This window comes from Thalassophryne amazonica, chromosome 8, assembly GCF_902500255.1.
Source record: "Thalassophryne amazonica chromosome 8, fThaAma1.1, whole genome shotgun sequence".
Lineage (NCBI taxonomy): Eukaryota > Metazoa > Chordata > Actinopteri > Batrachoidiformes > Batrachoididae > Thalassophryne > Thalassophryne amazonica.
The window spans coordinates 1,607,929-1,621,072 of record NC_047110.1 but is presented as its reverse complement, the minus strand read 5'-3'; the positions used below and the strand labels follow the sequence as shown (position 1 = coordinate 1,621,072).

The window sequence follows — 13,144 nt, the reverse complement described above, 5'->3', positions numbered from 1 at the left end:
GCCATGATGACACTGAGTAAGAACTGATTCACCATCCGGTGGTGGTTCATGATCATACAACTAAATTACATCAGTGGGTTTAGTAACCATGTGGGTTACATAAACATGAATTTTTCATTGGACAAGTTTAAAACATACTTTGGCAAAACACAAAATGAATCAAATCAAATCAATATTATTTATATAGCGCCAAATCACAACAAACAGTTGCCCCAAGGCGCTTTATATTGTAAGGCAAGGCCATACAATAATTACAGAAAAAAAACAACAGTCAAAACGACCCCCCTGTGAGCAAGCACTTGGCGACAGTGGGAAGGAAAAACTCCCTTTTAACAGGAAGAAACCTCCAGCAGAACCAGGCTCAGGGAGGGGCAGTCTTCTGCTGGGACTGGTTGGGGCTGAGGGAGAGAACCAGGAAAAAGACATGCTGTGGAGGGGAGCAGAGATCAATCACTAATGATTAAATGCAGAGTGGTGCATACAGAGCAAAAAGAGAAAGAAACACTCAGTGCATCATGGGAACCCCCCAGCAGTCTAAGTCTATAGCAGCATAACTAAGGGATGGTTCAGGGTCACCTGATCCAGCCCTAACTATAAGCTTTAGCAAAAAGGAAAGTTTTAAGCCTAATCTTAAAAGTAGAGAGGGTGTCTGTCTCCCTGATCTGAATTGGGAGCTGGTTCCACAGGAGAGGAGCCTGAAAGCTGAAGGCTCTGCCTCCCATTCTACTCTTACAAACCCTAGGAACTACAAGTAAGCCTGCAGTCTGAGAGCGAAGCACTCTATTGGGGTGATATGGTACTATGAGGTCCCTAAGATAAGATGGGACCTGATTATTCAAAACCTTATAAGTAAGAAGAAGAATTTTAAATTCTATTCTAGAATTAACAGGAAGCTAATGAAGAGAGGCCAATATGGGTGAGATATGCTTTCTCCTTCTAGTCCCTGTCAGTACTCTAGCTGCAGCATTTTGAATTAACTGAAGGCTTTTCAGGGAACTTTTAGGACAACCTGATAATAATGAATTACAATAGTCCAGCCTAGAGGAAATAAATGCATGAATTAGTTTTTCAGCATCACTCTGAGACAAGACCTTTCTAATTTTAGAGATATTGCGCAAATGCAAAAAAGCAGTCCTACATATTTGTTTAATATGTGCATTGAACGACATATCCTGATTAAAAATGACTCCAAGATTTCTCACAGTATTACTAGAGGTCAGGGTAATGCCATCCAGAGTAAGGATCTGGTTAGACACCATGTTTCTAAGATTTGTGGGGCCAAGTACAATAACTTCAGTTTTATCTATAAATTAGAGGTCATCCATGTCTTTATGTCTGTAAGACAATCCTGCAGTTTAGCTAATTGGTGTGTGTCCTCTGGCTTCATGGATACATAAAGCTGGGTATCATCTGCGTAACAATGAAAATTTAAGCAATGCTGTCTAATAATACTGCCTAAGGGAAGCATGTATAAAGTGAATAAAATTGGTCCTAGCACAGAACCTTGTGGAACTCCATAATTAACCTTAGTCTGTGAAGAAGACTCCCCATTTACATGAACAAATTGTAATCTATTAGATAAATATGATTCAAACCACCGCAGCGCAGTGCCTTTAATACCTATGGCATGCTCTAATCTCTGTAATAAAATGTTATGGTCAACAGTATCAAAAGCAGCACTGAGGTCTAACAGAACAAGCACAGAGATGAGTCCACTGTCTGAGGCCATAAGAAGATCATTTGTAACCTTCACTAATGCTGTTTCTGTACTATGATGAATTCTAAAACCTGACTGAAACTCTTCAAATAGACCATTCCTCTGCAGATGATCAGTTAGCTGTTTTACAACTACCCTTTCAAGAATTTTTGAGAGAAAAGGAAGGTTGGAGATTGGCCTATAATTAGCTAAGATAGCTGGGTCAAGTGATGGCTTTTTAAGTAATGGTTTAATTAAAAGCCTGTGGTATATAGCCAACTAATAAAGATAGATTGATCATATTTAAGATCGAAGCATTAATTAATGGTAGGGCTTCCTGGTAGGAATGGGGTCTAATAGACATGTTGATGGTTTGGAGGAAGTAACTAATGAAAATAACTCAGAACAATCGGAGAGAAAGAGTCTAATCAACTACCGACATCACTGAAAGCAGCCAAAGAGAACGATATGTCTTTGGGATGGTTATGAGTAATTTTTTCTCTAATAGTTAACATTTTATTAGCAAAGAAAGTCACGAAGTCATTACTAGTAAAAGTTAAAGGAATACTCGGCTCAATAGAGCTCTGACTCTTTGTCAGCCTGGCTACAGTGCTGAAAAGAAACCTGGGGTTGTTCATATTTTCTTCAATTAGTGATGAGTAGTAAGATGTCCTAGCTTTACTGAGGGCTTTTTTATAGAGCAACAGACTCTTTTTCGAGGCTAAGTGAAGATCTTCTAAATTAGTGAGACGCCATTTCCTCTCCAACTTACAGGTTATCTGCTTTAAGCTGCGAGTTTGTGAGTTATACCACGGAGTCAGGCACTTCTGATTTAAGGCTCTCTTTTCCAGAGGAGCTACAGCATCCAAAGTCGTCCTCAATGAGGATAGAAAACTATTGATGAGATAATCTATCTCACTCACAGAGTTTAGGTAGCTACTCTGCACTGTGTTGGTATATGGCATTGGAGAACATAAAGAAGGAATCATATCCTTAAACCTAGTTACAGCGCTTTCTGAAAGACTTATACTGTAATGAAACTTATTCCCCACTGCTGGGTAGTCCATCAGAGTAAATGTAAATGTTATTAAGAAATGATCAGACAGAATGGGGTTTTCAGGGAATACTGTTAAGTCTTCAATTTCCATACCATAAGTCATAACAAGATCTAAAATATGATTAAAGTGGTGGGTGGACTCATTTACATTTTGAGCAAAGCCAATTGAGTCTAATAATAGATTAAATGCAGTGTTGAGGCTGTCATTCTCAGCATCTGTGTGGATGTTAAAATCGCCCACTATAATTATCTTATCTGAGCTAAGCACTAAGTCAGACAAAAGGTCCGAAAATTCACAGAGAAACAACCAGGTGGACGATAGATAATAACAAATAAAACTGGTTTTTGGGACTTCCAATTTGGATGGACAAGACTAAGAGTCAAGCTTTCAAATGAATTAAAGCTCTGTCTGGGTTTTTGATTAATTAATACGCTGGAATGGAAGATTGCTGCTAATCCTCTGCCCCGGCCCGTGCTACGAGCATTCTGACAGTTAGTGTGACTCGGGGGTGTTGACTCATTTAAACTAACATATTCATCCTGCTGTAACCAGGTTTCTGTTAGGCAGAATAAATCAATATGTTGATCAATTATTATATCATTTACCAACAGTGACTTAGAAGAGAGAGACCTAATGTTTAATAAACCACATTTAACTGTTTTAGTCTGTGGTGCAGTTGAAGGTGCTATATTATTTTTTCTTTTTGAATTTTTATGCTTAAATAGATTTTTGCTGGTTATTGGTGGTCTGGGAGCAGGTACCGTCTCTACGGGGATGGGGTAATGAGGGGATGGCAGGGGGAGAGAAGCTGCAGAGAGGTGTGTAAGACTACAACTCTGCTTCCTGGTCCCAACCCTGGATAGTCACGGTTTGGAGGATTTAAGAAAATTGGCCAGATTTCTAGAAATGAGAGCTGCTCCATCCAAAGTGGGATGGATGTCGTCTCTCCTAACAAGACCAGGTTTTCCCCAGAAGCTTTGCCAATTATCTATGAAGCCCATCACAAACAAGAGATCTGCCGATCCGGATCCAGATCATCACTAATGAAAACTTTGCCAAAATCTGTGCAGTAGTTTTGATGTAATCCTGCTTAAAGACAGACAGTGATTTTATGACGTCCTTGGTGGACGTAAAAAGTAAGTAAAGCTCAAAATTAGGGTTGTCCGATAATATTGGACGGCCGATATTATCGGCCGATATTTGCATAATAATGTAATATCTGTCTGGATTATTATCGGTTTTTCCTCCGATAATGAAGCCCCAATAACATAAATAGAATGAATATGCTGATACAAGTGCTTGCGCAAACACATGATGCTTGCCGATTACATCATCAAACTTTGCCTGAAGGCAAACCAAAACAAGCCAGCAGCAGCAGCTAAGCTAACAGCAAACTAGCATGTTTCTAACGAATATGTCTGCGGTGTGGAACTTTTTTAAAGTTTCAAATGACGACTCGAAGTTTGCGATTTGCACTGATTGCAAGGCCCTTGTCATGCATGGGGGAACAAAGACTTCGTCATTCAACACTTCTAATTTAATCTCTCACTTGAGGAAGAACCACCCGGAGATACACGCAGCGTTTGTCGAGCAATGTAAGCCAAACAACCAGGGAAGTCACTCAAAAAACCAGTGCAACTGTCTCTTAAAGACTCAGTCGAGAAGAAACAGAAATACAACAAGGAACACCCGAGAGCTAAAGTGATCTGTCGGAAAATCACAGAGTGCATTGCGTTAGACAATCAGCCTTTTTCCATAGTGCAAGATTCCGGATTCAGAAAGCTTGTGGAATTCCTCGAGCCACGCTTTGACATGCCCCCTCGCAAGTATTTCTCTGATGTTTGCCTCCCTGAGCTTTATGGTGTCGTTCATAAACATGTCGAGAAGCTCATATCTGACGCTGTAGCTATTAGTTTCACGATGGACATTTGGTCCTCACGTATTAGCCAAGTTAGTATGCTGAGCTTGACAGCGCAATGGCTAGATCCTGAGTTTGGGCTGAAGAAGGCTGTGCTTCATTCCCAGGAGTGCCGTGGATCTCATACAGCGCAAGCTATTATGTCTGCTTTTGAAAGCATGTTTGAAAACTAGAAAATCTCCAAGGAGAAAGTGCATGTTGTCATAAGGGACAGTGCACGCAACATGGCTAAAGCTACGTCGGAGTTTGGTGTGCCTAGTTTGCCCTGTATGGCACACACTTTGCAGCTGGCAGTAAACGGAGGTGCCCTGTCTCAACGCAACATAGCTGATGCACTTGCTGTGGGGAGGCGGGTCGTAGGACACTTCAAACACTCACCTCTTGCCTGTAGTCGTTTTGAGGATATATACAAAAAGAACTCAACATGCCGGTGAAAAGGCTACAACAGGACGTGGCTACCAGGTGGAATTCTACATTTTACATGATGCAAAGCCTGGTGGAGCAGAAGAGGGCATTGAGTGCATATGCTGCTGATTATGAGCTCCCTGCAACATTGACTGCAACTCAATGGGGAATTTTGGAAAAGATGACCACTCTACTGGAGCCCTTTGAGCAGCTCACCAAAGACATCAGCTTTGCTAAGGCCACTGTTGCAGATGTCATCCCTGCTGTGATGTCCCTCAAACGACTGCTGGCCAAGGTTGATGAAACAGACAAAGGTGTGCAAACAGCCAAACGCACTCTACTAGAAGCTGGTTGCAATCGCTTTAATGGTGTGCAAGATTAACCACTGTATGCCATTGCAACAATGCTTGATGCTCGGTACAAAGACTGTTATTTTTACTCTGACAAAAAGGGAAATGCACAGACTATGCTACAGAGTGTTGTGGATGAAATGGCTGGTGGTGGTGATGATCAACAGGAAGACGCTGCTGCTGGTACCAGTGCAGATGAACCAAGCCGGGAGGACGGGACCCCACCACTAAAGAAAGCCCAAAATGAAAGCCTGCAGGACATGTACCAAGAAATCCTCGCAGAGAATGATGTTGTACAACAAGCTGCTACAGGTGTAACTGCTTCACAGGTGAGTTAATAATTAAAAAGTGAAAATATACACAGGTCTGTGTATATTTTCATTTTTTCATTGTGTATATATATGACATATGAGCAAAATTTTTTTATTGCTGAGTATGCCATATTAAATTGTAATTAGTAAATGTAAAGTAAACAATTGAGGGTGCTTTAATTCTATTTTTATTTCTATTCTATTTTTGTCTTATTATTAGCCAGTAAATATAATACGAGGTCTATTAGAAAAGTATCCGACCTTATTATTTTTTTCAAAAACCATATGGATTTGAATCACGTGTGATTGCGTCAGACAAGCTTGAACCCTCGTGCGCATGCGTGAGTTTTTCCACGCCTGTCGGTTGCGTCATTCATTGCGTCATTGAGCAGGCTTTGAGTGAGGAGTGGTCCAGCCCCCTCGGCAGATTTTCATTGTCAGGAAATGGCGGAATGATTTGGGCTTTTTTTCCATCAGAATTTTTTCAGAAGAGACAGAGAATAAGGAGTGTTACTATAGCTTTAAGGACGGCTTTAAGGATGCTCGGCACGCCGCGCTCCGTGCCGCCATCGAGAGCCACAAACCACCGGATCATTTGTAAACGGATGGCTCTGTGGATCCGGGACCGTCGTGTGCACTTTCTCTGGTTATCACAAGAGCTGGACATCAACCATTTTCCAGCAGATTTCACTTTTAACAAGAGATTTTGTCATGGATTCCTTCTTTATGTTCTCTAATGCCATATAACAACACAGTGCAGAATAGCTACCTAAACTCTGTAAGGGAGATAGAGTATCTCGTCAGTAGTTTTACATCCTCATTGAGGACGGCTTTGGATGCTGTAGCTCCTCTGAAGAAGAGAGCTTTAAATCAGAAGTGTCTGATTTCATGGTATAACTCTCAAACTCGTAGCTTAAAGCAGATAACCCGTAAGTTGGAGAGGAAATGGCGTCTCACTAATTTAGAAGATCTTCACTTAGCCTGGAAAAAGAGTCTGTTGCTCTATAAAAAAGCCCTCCGTAAAGCTAGGACATCTTTCTACTCATCACTAATTGAAGAAAATAAGAACAACCCCAGGTTTCTTTTCAGCACTGTAGCCAGGCTGACAAAGAGTCAGAGCTCTATTGAGCTGAGTATTCCATTAACTTTAACTAGTAATGAGTTCATGACTTTCTTTGCTAACAAAATTTTAACTATTAGAGAAAAAATTACTCATAACCATCCCAAAGACGTATCGTTATCTTTGGCTGCTTTCAGTGATGCCGGTATTTGGTTAGACTCTTTCTCTCCGATTGTTCTGTCTGAGTTATTTTCATTAGTTACTTCATCCAAACCATCAACATGTTTATTAGACCCCATTCCTACCAGGCTGCTCAAGGAAGCCCTACCATTATTTAATGCTTCGATCTTAAATATGATCAATCTATCTTTGTTAGTTGGCTATGTACCACAGGCTTTTAAGGTGGCAGTAATTAAACCATTACTTAAAAAGCCATCACTTGACCCAGCTATCTTAGCTAATTATAGGCCAATCTCCAACCTTCCTTTTCTCTCAAAAATTCTTGAAAGGGTAGTTGTAAAACAGCTAACTGATCATTGCAGAGGAATGGTCTATTTGAAGAGTTTCAGTCAGGTTTTAGAATTCATCACAGTACAGAAACAGCATTAGTGAAGGTTACAAATGATCTTCTTATGGCCTCGGACAGTGGACTCATCTCTGTGCTTGTTCTGTTAGACCTCAGTGCTGCTTTTGATACTGTTGACCATAAAATTTTATTACAGAGATTAGAGCATGCCATAGGTATTAAAGGCACTGCGCTGCGGTGGTTTGAATCATATTTGTCTAATAGATTACAATTTGTTCATGTAAATGGGGAATCTTCTTCACAGACTAAAGTTAATTATGGAGTTCCACAAGGTTCTGTGCTAGGACCAATTTTATTCACTTTATATATGCTTCCCTTAGGCAGTATTACTAGACGGTATTGCTTAAATTTTCATTGTTACGCAGATGATACCCAGCTTTATCTATCCATGAAGCCAGACGACACACACCAATTAGCTAAACTGCAGGATTGTCTTACAGACATAAAGACATGGATGACCTCTAATTTCCTGCTTTTAAACTCAGATAAAACTGAAGTTATTGTACTTGGCCCCACAAATCTTAGAAACATGGTGTCTAACCAGATCCTTACTCTGGATGGCATTACCCTGACCTCTAGTAATACTGTGAGAAATCTTGGAGTCATTTTTGATCAGGATATGTCATTCAAAGCGCATATTAAACAAATATGTAGGACTGCTTTTTTGCATTTACGCAATATCTCTAAAATCAGAAAGGTCTTGTCTCAGAGTGATGCTGAAAAACTAATTCATGCATTTATTTCCTCTAGGCTGGACTATTGTAATTCATTATTATCAGGTTGTCCTAAAAGTTCCCTAAAAAGCCTTCAGTTAATTCAAAATGCTGCAGCTAGAGTGCTGACGGGGACTAGAAGGAGAGAGCATATCTCACCCATATTGGCCTCTCTTCATTGGCTTCCTGTTAATTCTAGAATAGAATTTAAAATTCTTCTTCTTACTTATAAGGTTTTGAATAATCAGGTCCCATCTTATCTTAGGGACCTCGTAGTACCATATCACCCCAATAGAGCGCTTCGCTCTCAGACTGCAGGCTTACTTGTAGTTCCTAGGGTTTGTAAGAGTAGAATGGGAGGCAGAGCCTTCAGCTTTCAGGCTCCTCTCCTGTGGAACCAGCTCCCAATTCAGATCAGGGAGACAGACACCCTCTCTACTTTTAAGATTAGGCTTAAAACTTTCCTTTTTGCTAAAGCTTATAGTTAGGGCTGGATCAGGTGACCCTGAACCATCCCTTAGTTATGCTGCTATAGACGTAGACTGCTGGGGGGTTCCCATGATGCACTGTTTCTTTCTCCTTTTGCTCTGTATGCACCACTCTGCATTTAATCATTAGTGATCGATCTCTGCTCCCCTCCACAGCATGTCTTTTTCCTGGTTCTCTCCCTCAGCCCCAACCAGTCCCAGCAGAAGACTGCCCCTCCCTGAGCCTGGTTCTGCTGGAGGTTTCTTCCTGTTAAAAGGGAGTTTTTCCTTCCCACTGTAGCCAAGTGCTTGCTCACAGGGGGTCGTTTTGACCGTTGGGGTTTTACATCATTATTGTATGGCCTTGCCTTACAATATAAAGCGCCTTGGGGCAACTGTTTGTTGTGATTTGGCGCTATATAAAAAAAAAAATTGATTGATTGATTGATTGATGGAAAGCCATTGAGACAGACGTGCGGAGGCGGTGCCGCATGGCGCAAAGCAACGCCGTGATGAAGCCTCACAGGACATGTTCTGGCATGTCCACACACATCCACAATTTCTCGGATAATCACTCGATGGAAAAACCACCGCCAGCTGTCTGAATGCCATCTCAAAGCCGTCCTGTGAGACAAAAACGGAGGTGGTTTTGTCTCGCTCCAGTAGCGAATCCATTGTGATGCGTGAAGCCTCCACTCGGCTTTCCATGACAAAATCTCTTGTTAAAAGTGAAATCTGCCGGAAAATGGTTGATGTCCAGCTCTTGTGATAACCAGAGAAAGTGCACACGACGGTCCCGGATCCACAGAGCCATCCGTTTAGAAATGATCCGGTGGTTTGTGGCTCTCGATGGCGGCACGGAGCGCGGCGCGCCGAGCGTCCTTAAAGCCGTCCTTAAAGCTGTAGTAACACTCCTTATTCTCTGTAAAGCCCGTAAAATTTTCACCGAAAGCCAGATAAATTTTTGTAATGGTTTCCAGCTGCCAGTCTCTAACAGTTTCTGAAAAAATTCTGATGGAAAAAAGCCCAAATCATTCCACCATTTCCTGACAATGAAACAACGACGAGAGGGCTGGACCACTCCTCACTCAAAGCCTGCTCACAGGCGAATGACGCAACCGACAGGCGTGGAAAAACTCACTAATGCGCACGAGGGTTCAAGCTTGTCTGACGCAATCACACGTGATTCAAATCCATATGGTTTATGAAAAAAGTAATAAGGTCAGATACTTTTCTAATAGACCTCATATACATACAACCCCTGGCAAAAATTATGGAATCACCAGCCTCGGAGGATGTTCATTCAGTTGTTTAATTTTGTAGAAAAAAGCAGATCACAGACATGACACAAAACTAAAGTAATTTCAAATGGCAACTTTCTGGCTTTAAGAAACACTATAAGAAATCAAGAAAAAAAGATTGTGGCAGTCAGTAACGGTTACTTTTTTAGACCAAGCAGAGGAAAAAAATATGGAATCACTCAATTCTGAGGAATAAATTATGGAATCACCCTGTAAATTTTCATCCCCAAAACTAACACCTGCATCATATCAGATCTGCTCGTTAGTCTGCATCTAAAAAGGAGTGAACACACCTTGGAGAGCTGTTGCACCAAGTGGACTGACATGAATCATGGCTCCAACACGAGAGATGTCAATTGAAACAAAGGAGAGGATTATCAAACTCTTAAAAGAGAGTAAATCATCACGCAATGTTGCAAAAGATGTTGGTTGTTCACAGTCAGCTGTGTCTAAACTCTGGACCAAATACAAACAACATGGGAAGGTTGTTAAAGGCAAACATACTGGTAGAGCAAAAACTGCAAAAACATTCCTTGCAAAAAGACACATAGGGTCAATGTCATGGCATAGGGTCAATGTCAATGAGCAGATCTGATTTGATGCAGGTGTTAGTTTGGGGGATGAAAATTTACAGGGTGATTCCATAATTTTTTCCTCAGAATTGAGTGATTCCATATTTTTTCCTCTGCTTGGTCTAAAAAAGTAACCATTACTGACTGCCACAATCTTTTTTTCTTGATTTCTTATAGTGTTTCTTAAAGCCAGAAAGTTGCCATTTGAAATGACTTTAGTTTTGTGTCATGTCTGTGATCTGCTTTTTTTCTACAAAATTAAACAACTGAATGAACATCCTCCGAGGCCGGTGATTCCATAATTTTTGCCAGGGGTTGTAGTAATAATATAAAATAAACATTTGAATGTGCTTTAAAGGTTAACAGATTTCTATTTTTGATTTTTTTTTTTTTTTTTTTTTTTTTTTTTGACAGGTGCAGGTATACATTGGAGAGGTCACCATCCTCAAGACAACATGCCCATTGATGTACTGGAATTCCAACCAAACCCGTTTCCCTGCTTTAGCCCATGTTGCACGCAAGTACCTCACTGCACCCTGTACAAGTGTAGACAGCGAACAGCTGTTTAGTGCTGTCTCTCATGTCATTGACGAGAAGAGGAATCATATATTTTGTGACAATGCTGAGATGCTCATTTTTGTCCAGAAAAATCTTCCTCTCATACATTAGTGGAGTGGAACTGTATGATTTAAAGGAGCCTTATTTGTTCAACGAATGGACTTTAAGTTCATTTTAGAAAAAAAGAACATTTCAACTTAAGTTGTTTTTTATTGGGTGCCTTTAATTTCTATGTTCTTGATTCTTTGTTTCATACAAGATAGAATGAGCCCAGTTTGTACATTTAGCCCAGGTATTGGACAAAGCACTGACACTTTTGCACTTTTGTTTTATATTTGCTCTTTAGAATTTTGCACTTTTTAAAGTGTTTTACACCTCATATTAGAGCGGTGTTTTGTATAGTAGGATAACCTACACTGCAAATTATTTTTGTTTACATTAAATTATGTGCAATACAGTTGTACTGGACAGGTAAATATTTTTGCTATTTGTGAAGAAAAAAGATGTTTCCCTTGTTTGAATGGGCATTGTTAGGTTAAGCTCAGGAAGAGCATTTACCAAACTGTTTGAGGCAAAATGTTGAAAATACATATCGTTGTTGTGTGGGCCGCCAGAAGAGGAGGTACTGCTGGCCCACCACCAGAGGGCGCCCTGCCTGAAGTGCGGGCTTCAGGCACGAGAGGGCGCTGCCGCCACGGACACAACCGGGAGTGACAGCTGTCACACATCAACTCATGACAGCTGTCACCCGTCATTTCATCACTCCATAAAAGCCGGATGTCATCTCCACCTCGCTGCCGAGATATCATCTACCTGTGAAGGTAATTCTCTGCTGTACTGAAAACTGTGTCATAGTCTGAACTCTTTTTGCAGCCGCTTTCCTGTGGTGTTGCCTTATCTGCTGGATTCGCGCTTAGTGTGAACAGCAACGGCTTCGCTTCACACCCAAACCAGATAAGTGGTTAACAGGAGCTGCACGAGTGTGTGATTAGAGGTGGAGGTGACTTTCCACCTTCTGACTGTTTTTGTTACTGGGTGTGCACACACCCACATCTCACTGTTTGTGCTCCTCGCCAGCGGTACCAGATCCGACAGTCGGGGACGGTGATCACCTGGGAATTCGGGACTTGGCGGCTCCAGTATTCACCAGGTTCGGTGGCGGCGGAAATCGTGTGGTTCCGGCTCTTCTCAGGACAGACGTCTTCTATCCTCGAGCCTGCCCACACGTCACCTTTGTGTATTTACTGCTATCAGATTCTGAGATTGTCTGTATATTCGTTGTGCACATTCACAACATTAAATTGTTACCTTTTGACTCATCTATTGACCATTCATTTGCGCCCCCTGTTGTGGGTCCGTGTCACTACACTTTCCCCAACAGGATATCTCGGCCAATGTCATGGATCCCGAGGGGCGTCAACCATCTGTTGGACAGCCAATGGAAGAGCAGGGTGCGCAGGCGTCGGCTGGAGGCGTGATTGGTGAGTTGCAGCACATCCTCACCGCCTTTACTGCTCGGCTGGACCTGATGACCGAGCAACACATCATGCTTAATCGCAGGATGGAGGCTCTCACCACGCAGGTGGAAGCGCGCGCTCAGGGCGCTGCTGCAGCTCCTCCTCCTGCCGACCCGGTGCTGAATACAGACATTCCACTGGTCATTCAACGACCCCCCCCCACCATCCCCTGAAGCATACATAAGCCCCCCAGAGCCGTACGGAGGTTGTGTGGAGACGTGCGCGGACTTTCTTATGCAGTGTTCGCTCGTCTTTGCACAACGTCCCGTGATGTACGCGTCTGACGCCAGCAAGGTGGCTTACGTGATTCATTTGCTTCGAGGAAAGGCACGCGCTTGGGCTACAGTGCTTTGGGAACAGAGTTCACGGCTCCTCACCTCTTATACTGGGTTTGTGAGGGAGCTCAGAACTGTTTTTGATCACCCTAACAGAGGCGAAACCGCGTCTACCGTGCTGCTGTCAATGAGACAGGGGCGCAGCAGCGCAGCCGAATATGCAGTCGACTTCCGCATCACGGCTGCGAGATCCGGCTGGAATATGACTGCGCTCCGCGCCGCCTTCATAAACGGACTGTCGTTGGTCCTGAAGGAACACCTGGTGGCTAAGGAGGAACCGCGGGATTTGGCTGAGCT

At 42.2% G+C, this 13,144-nt stretch overlaps 1 protein-coding gene across 1 annotated transcript; it reads left to right on the top strand.

Moving 5' to 3' along the window:
• The first annotated feature begins 5,480 nt into the window (after positions 1–5,480).
• On the top strand, positions 5,481–11,130 carry LOC117515272 (zinc finger BED domain-containing protein 4-like). Its single transcript, XM_034175758.1, has 2 exons — positions 5,481–5,756; positions 10,852–11,130. The coding sequence occupies exons 1-2, from the start codon at positions 5,481–5,483 to the stop codon at positions 11,104–11,106; spliced, it is 531 nt and encodes a 176-aa protein (XP_034031649.1). The 3' UTR covers positions 11,107–11,130.
• Positions 11,131–13,144: the final 2,014 nt, after the last annotated feature.

Bases quoted from the DNA above. Each gene is read 5' to 3' on its own strand.
- LOC117515272 (XM_034175758.1), top strand. From the start codon at position 5,481: ATGCTTGATGCTCGGTACAAAGACTGTTATTTTTACTCTGACAAAAAG. The intron at 5,757-10,851 runs GTGAGTTAATAA...TTTTTTTGACAG, and splicing joins CAGGTGTAACTGCTTCACAG to GTGCAGGTATACATTGGAGA.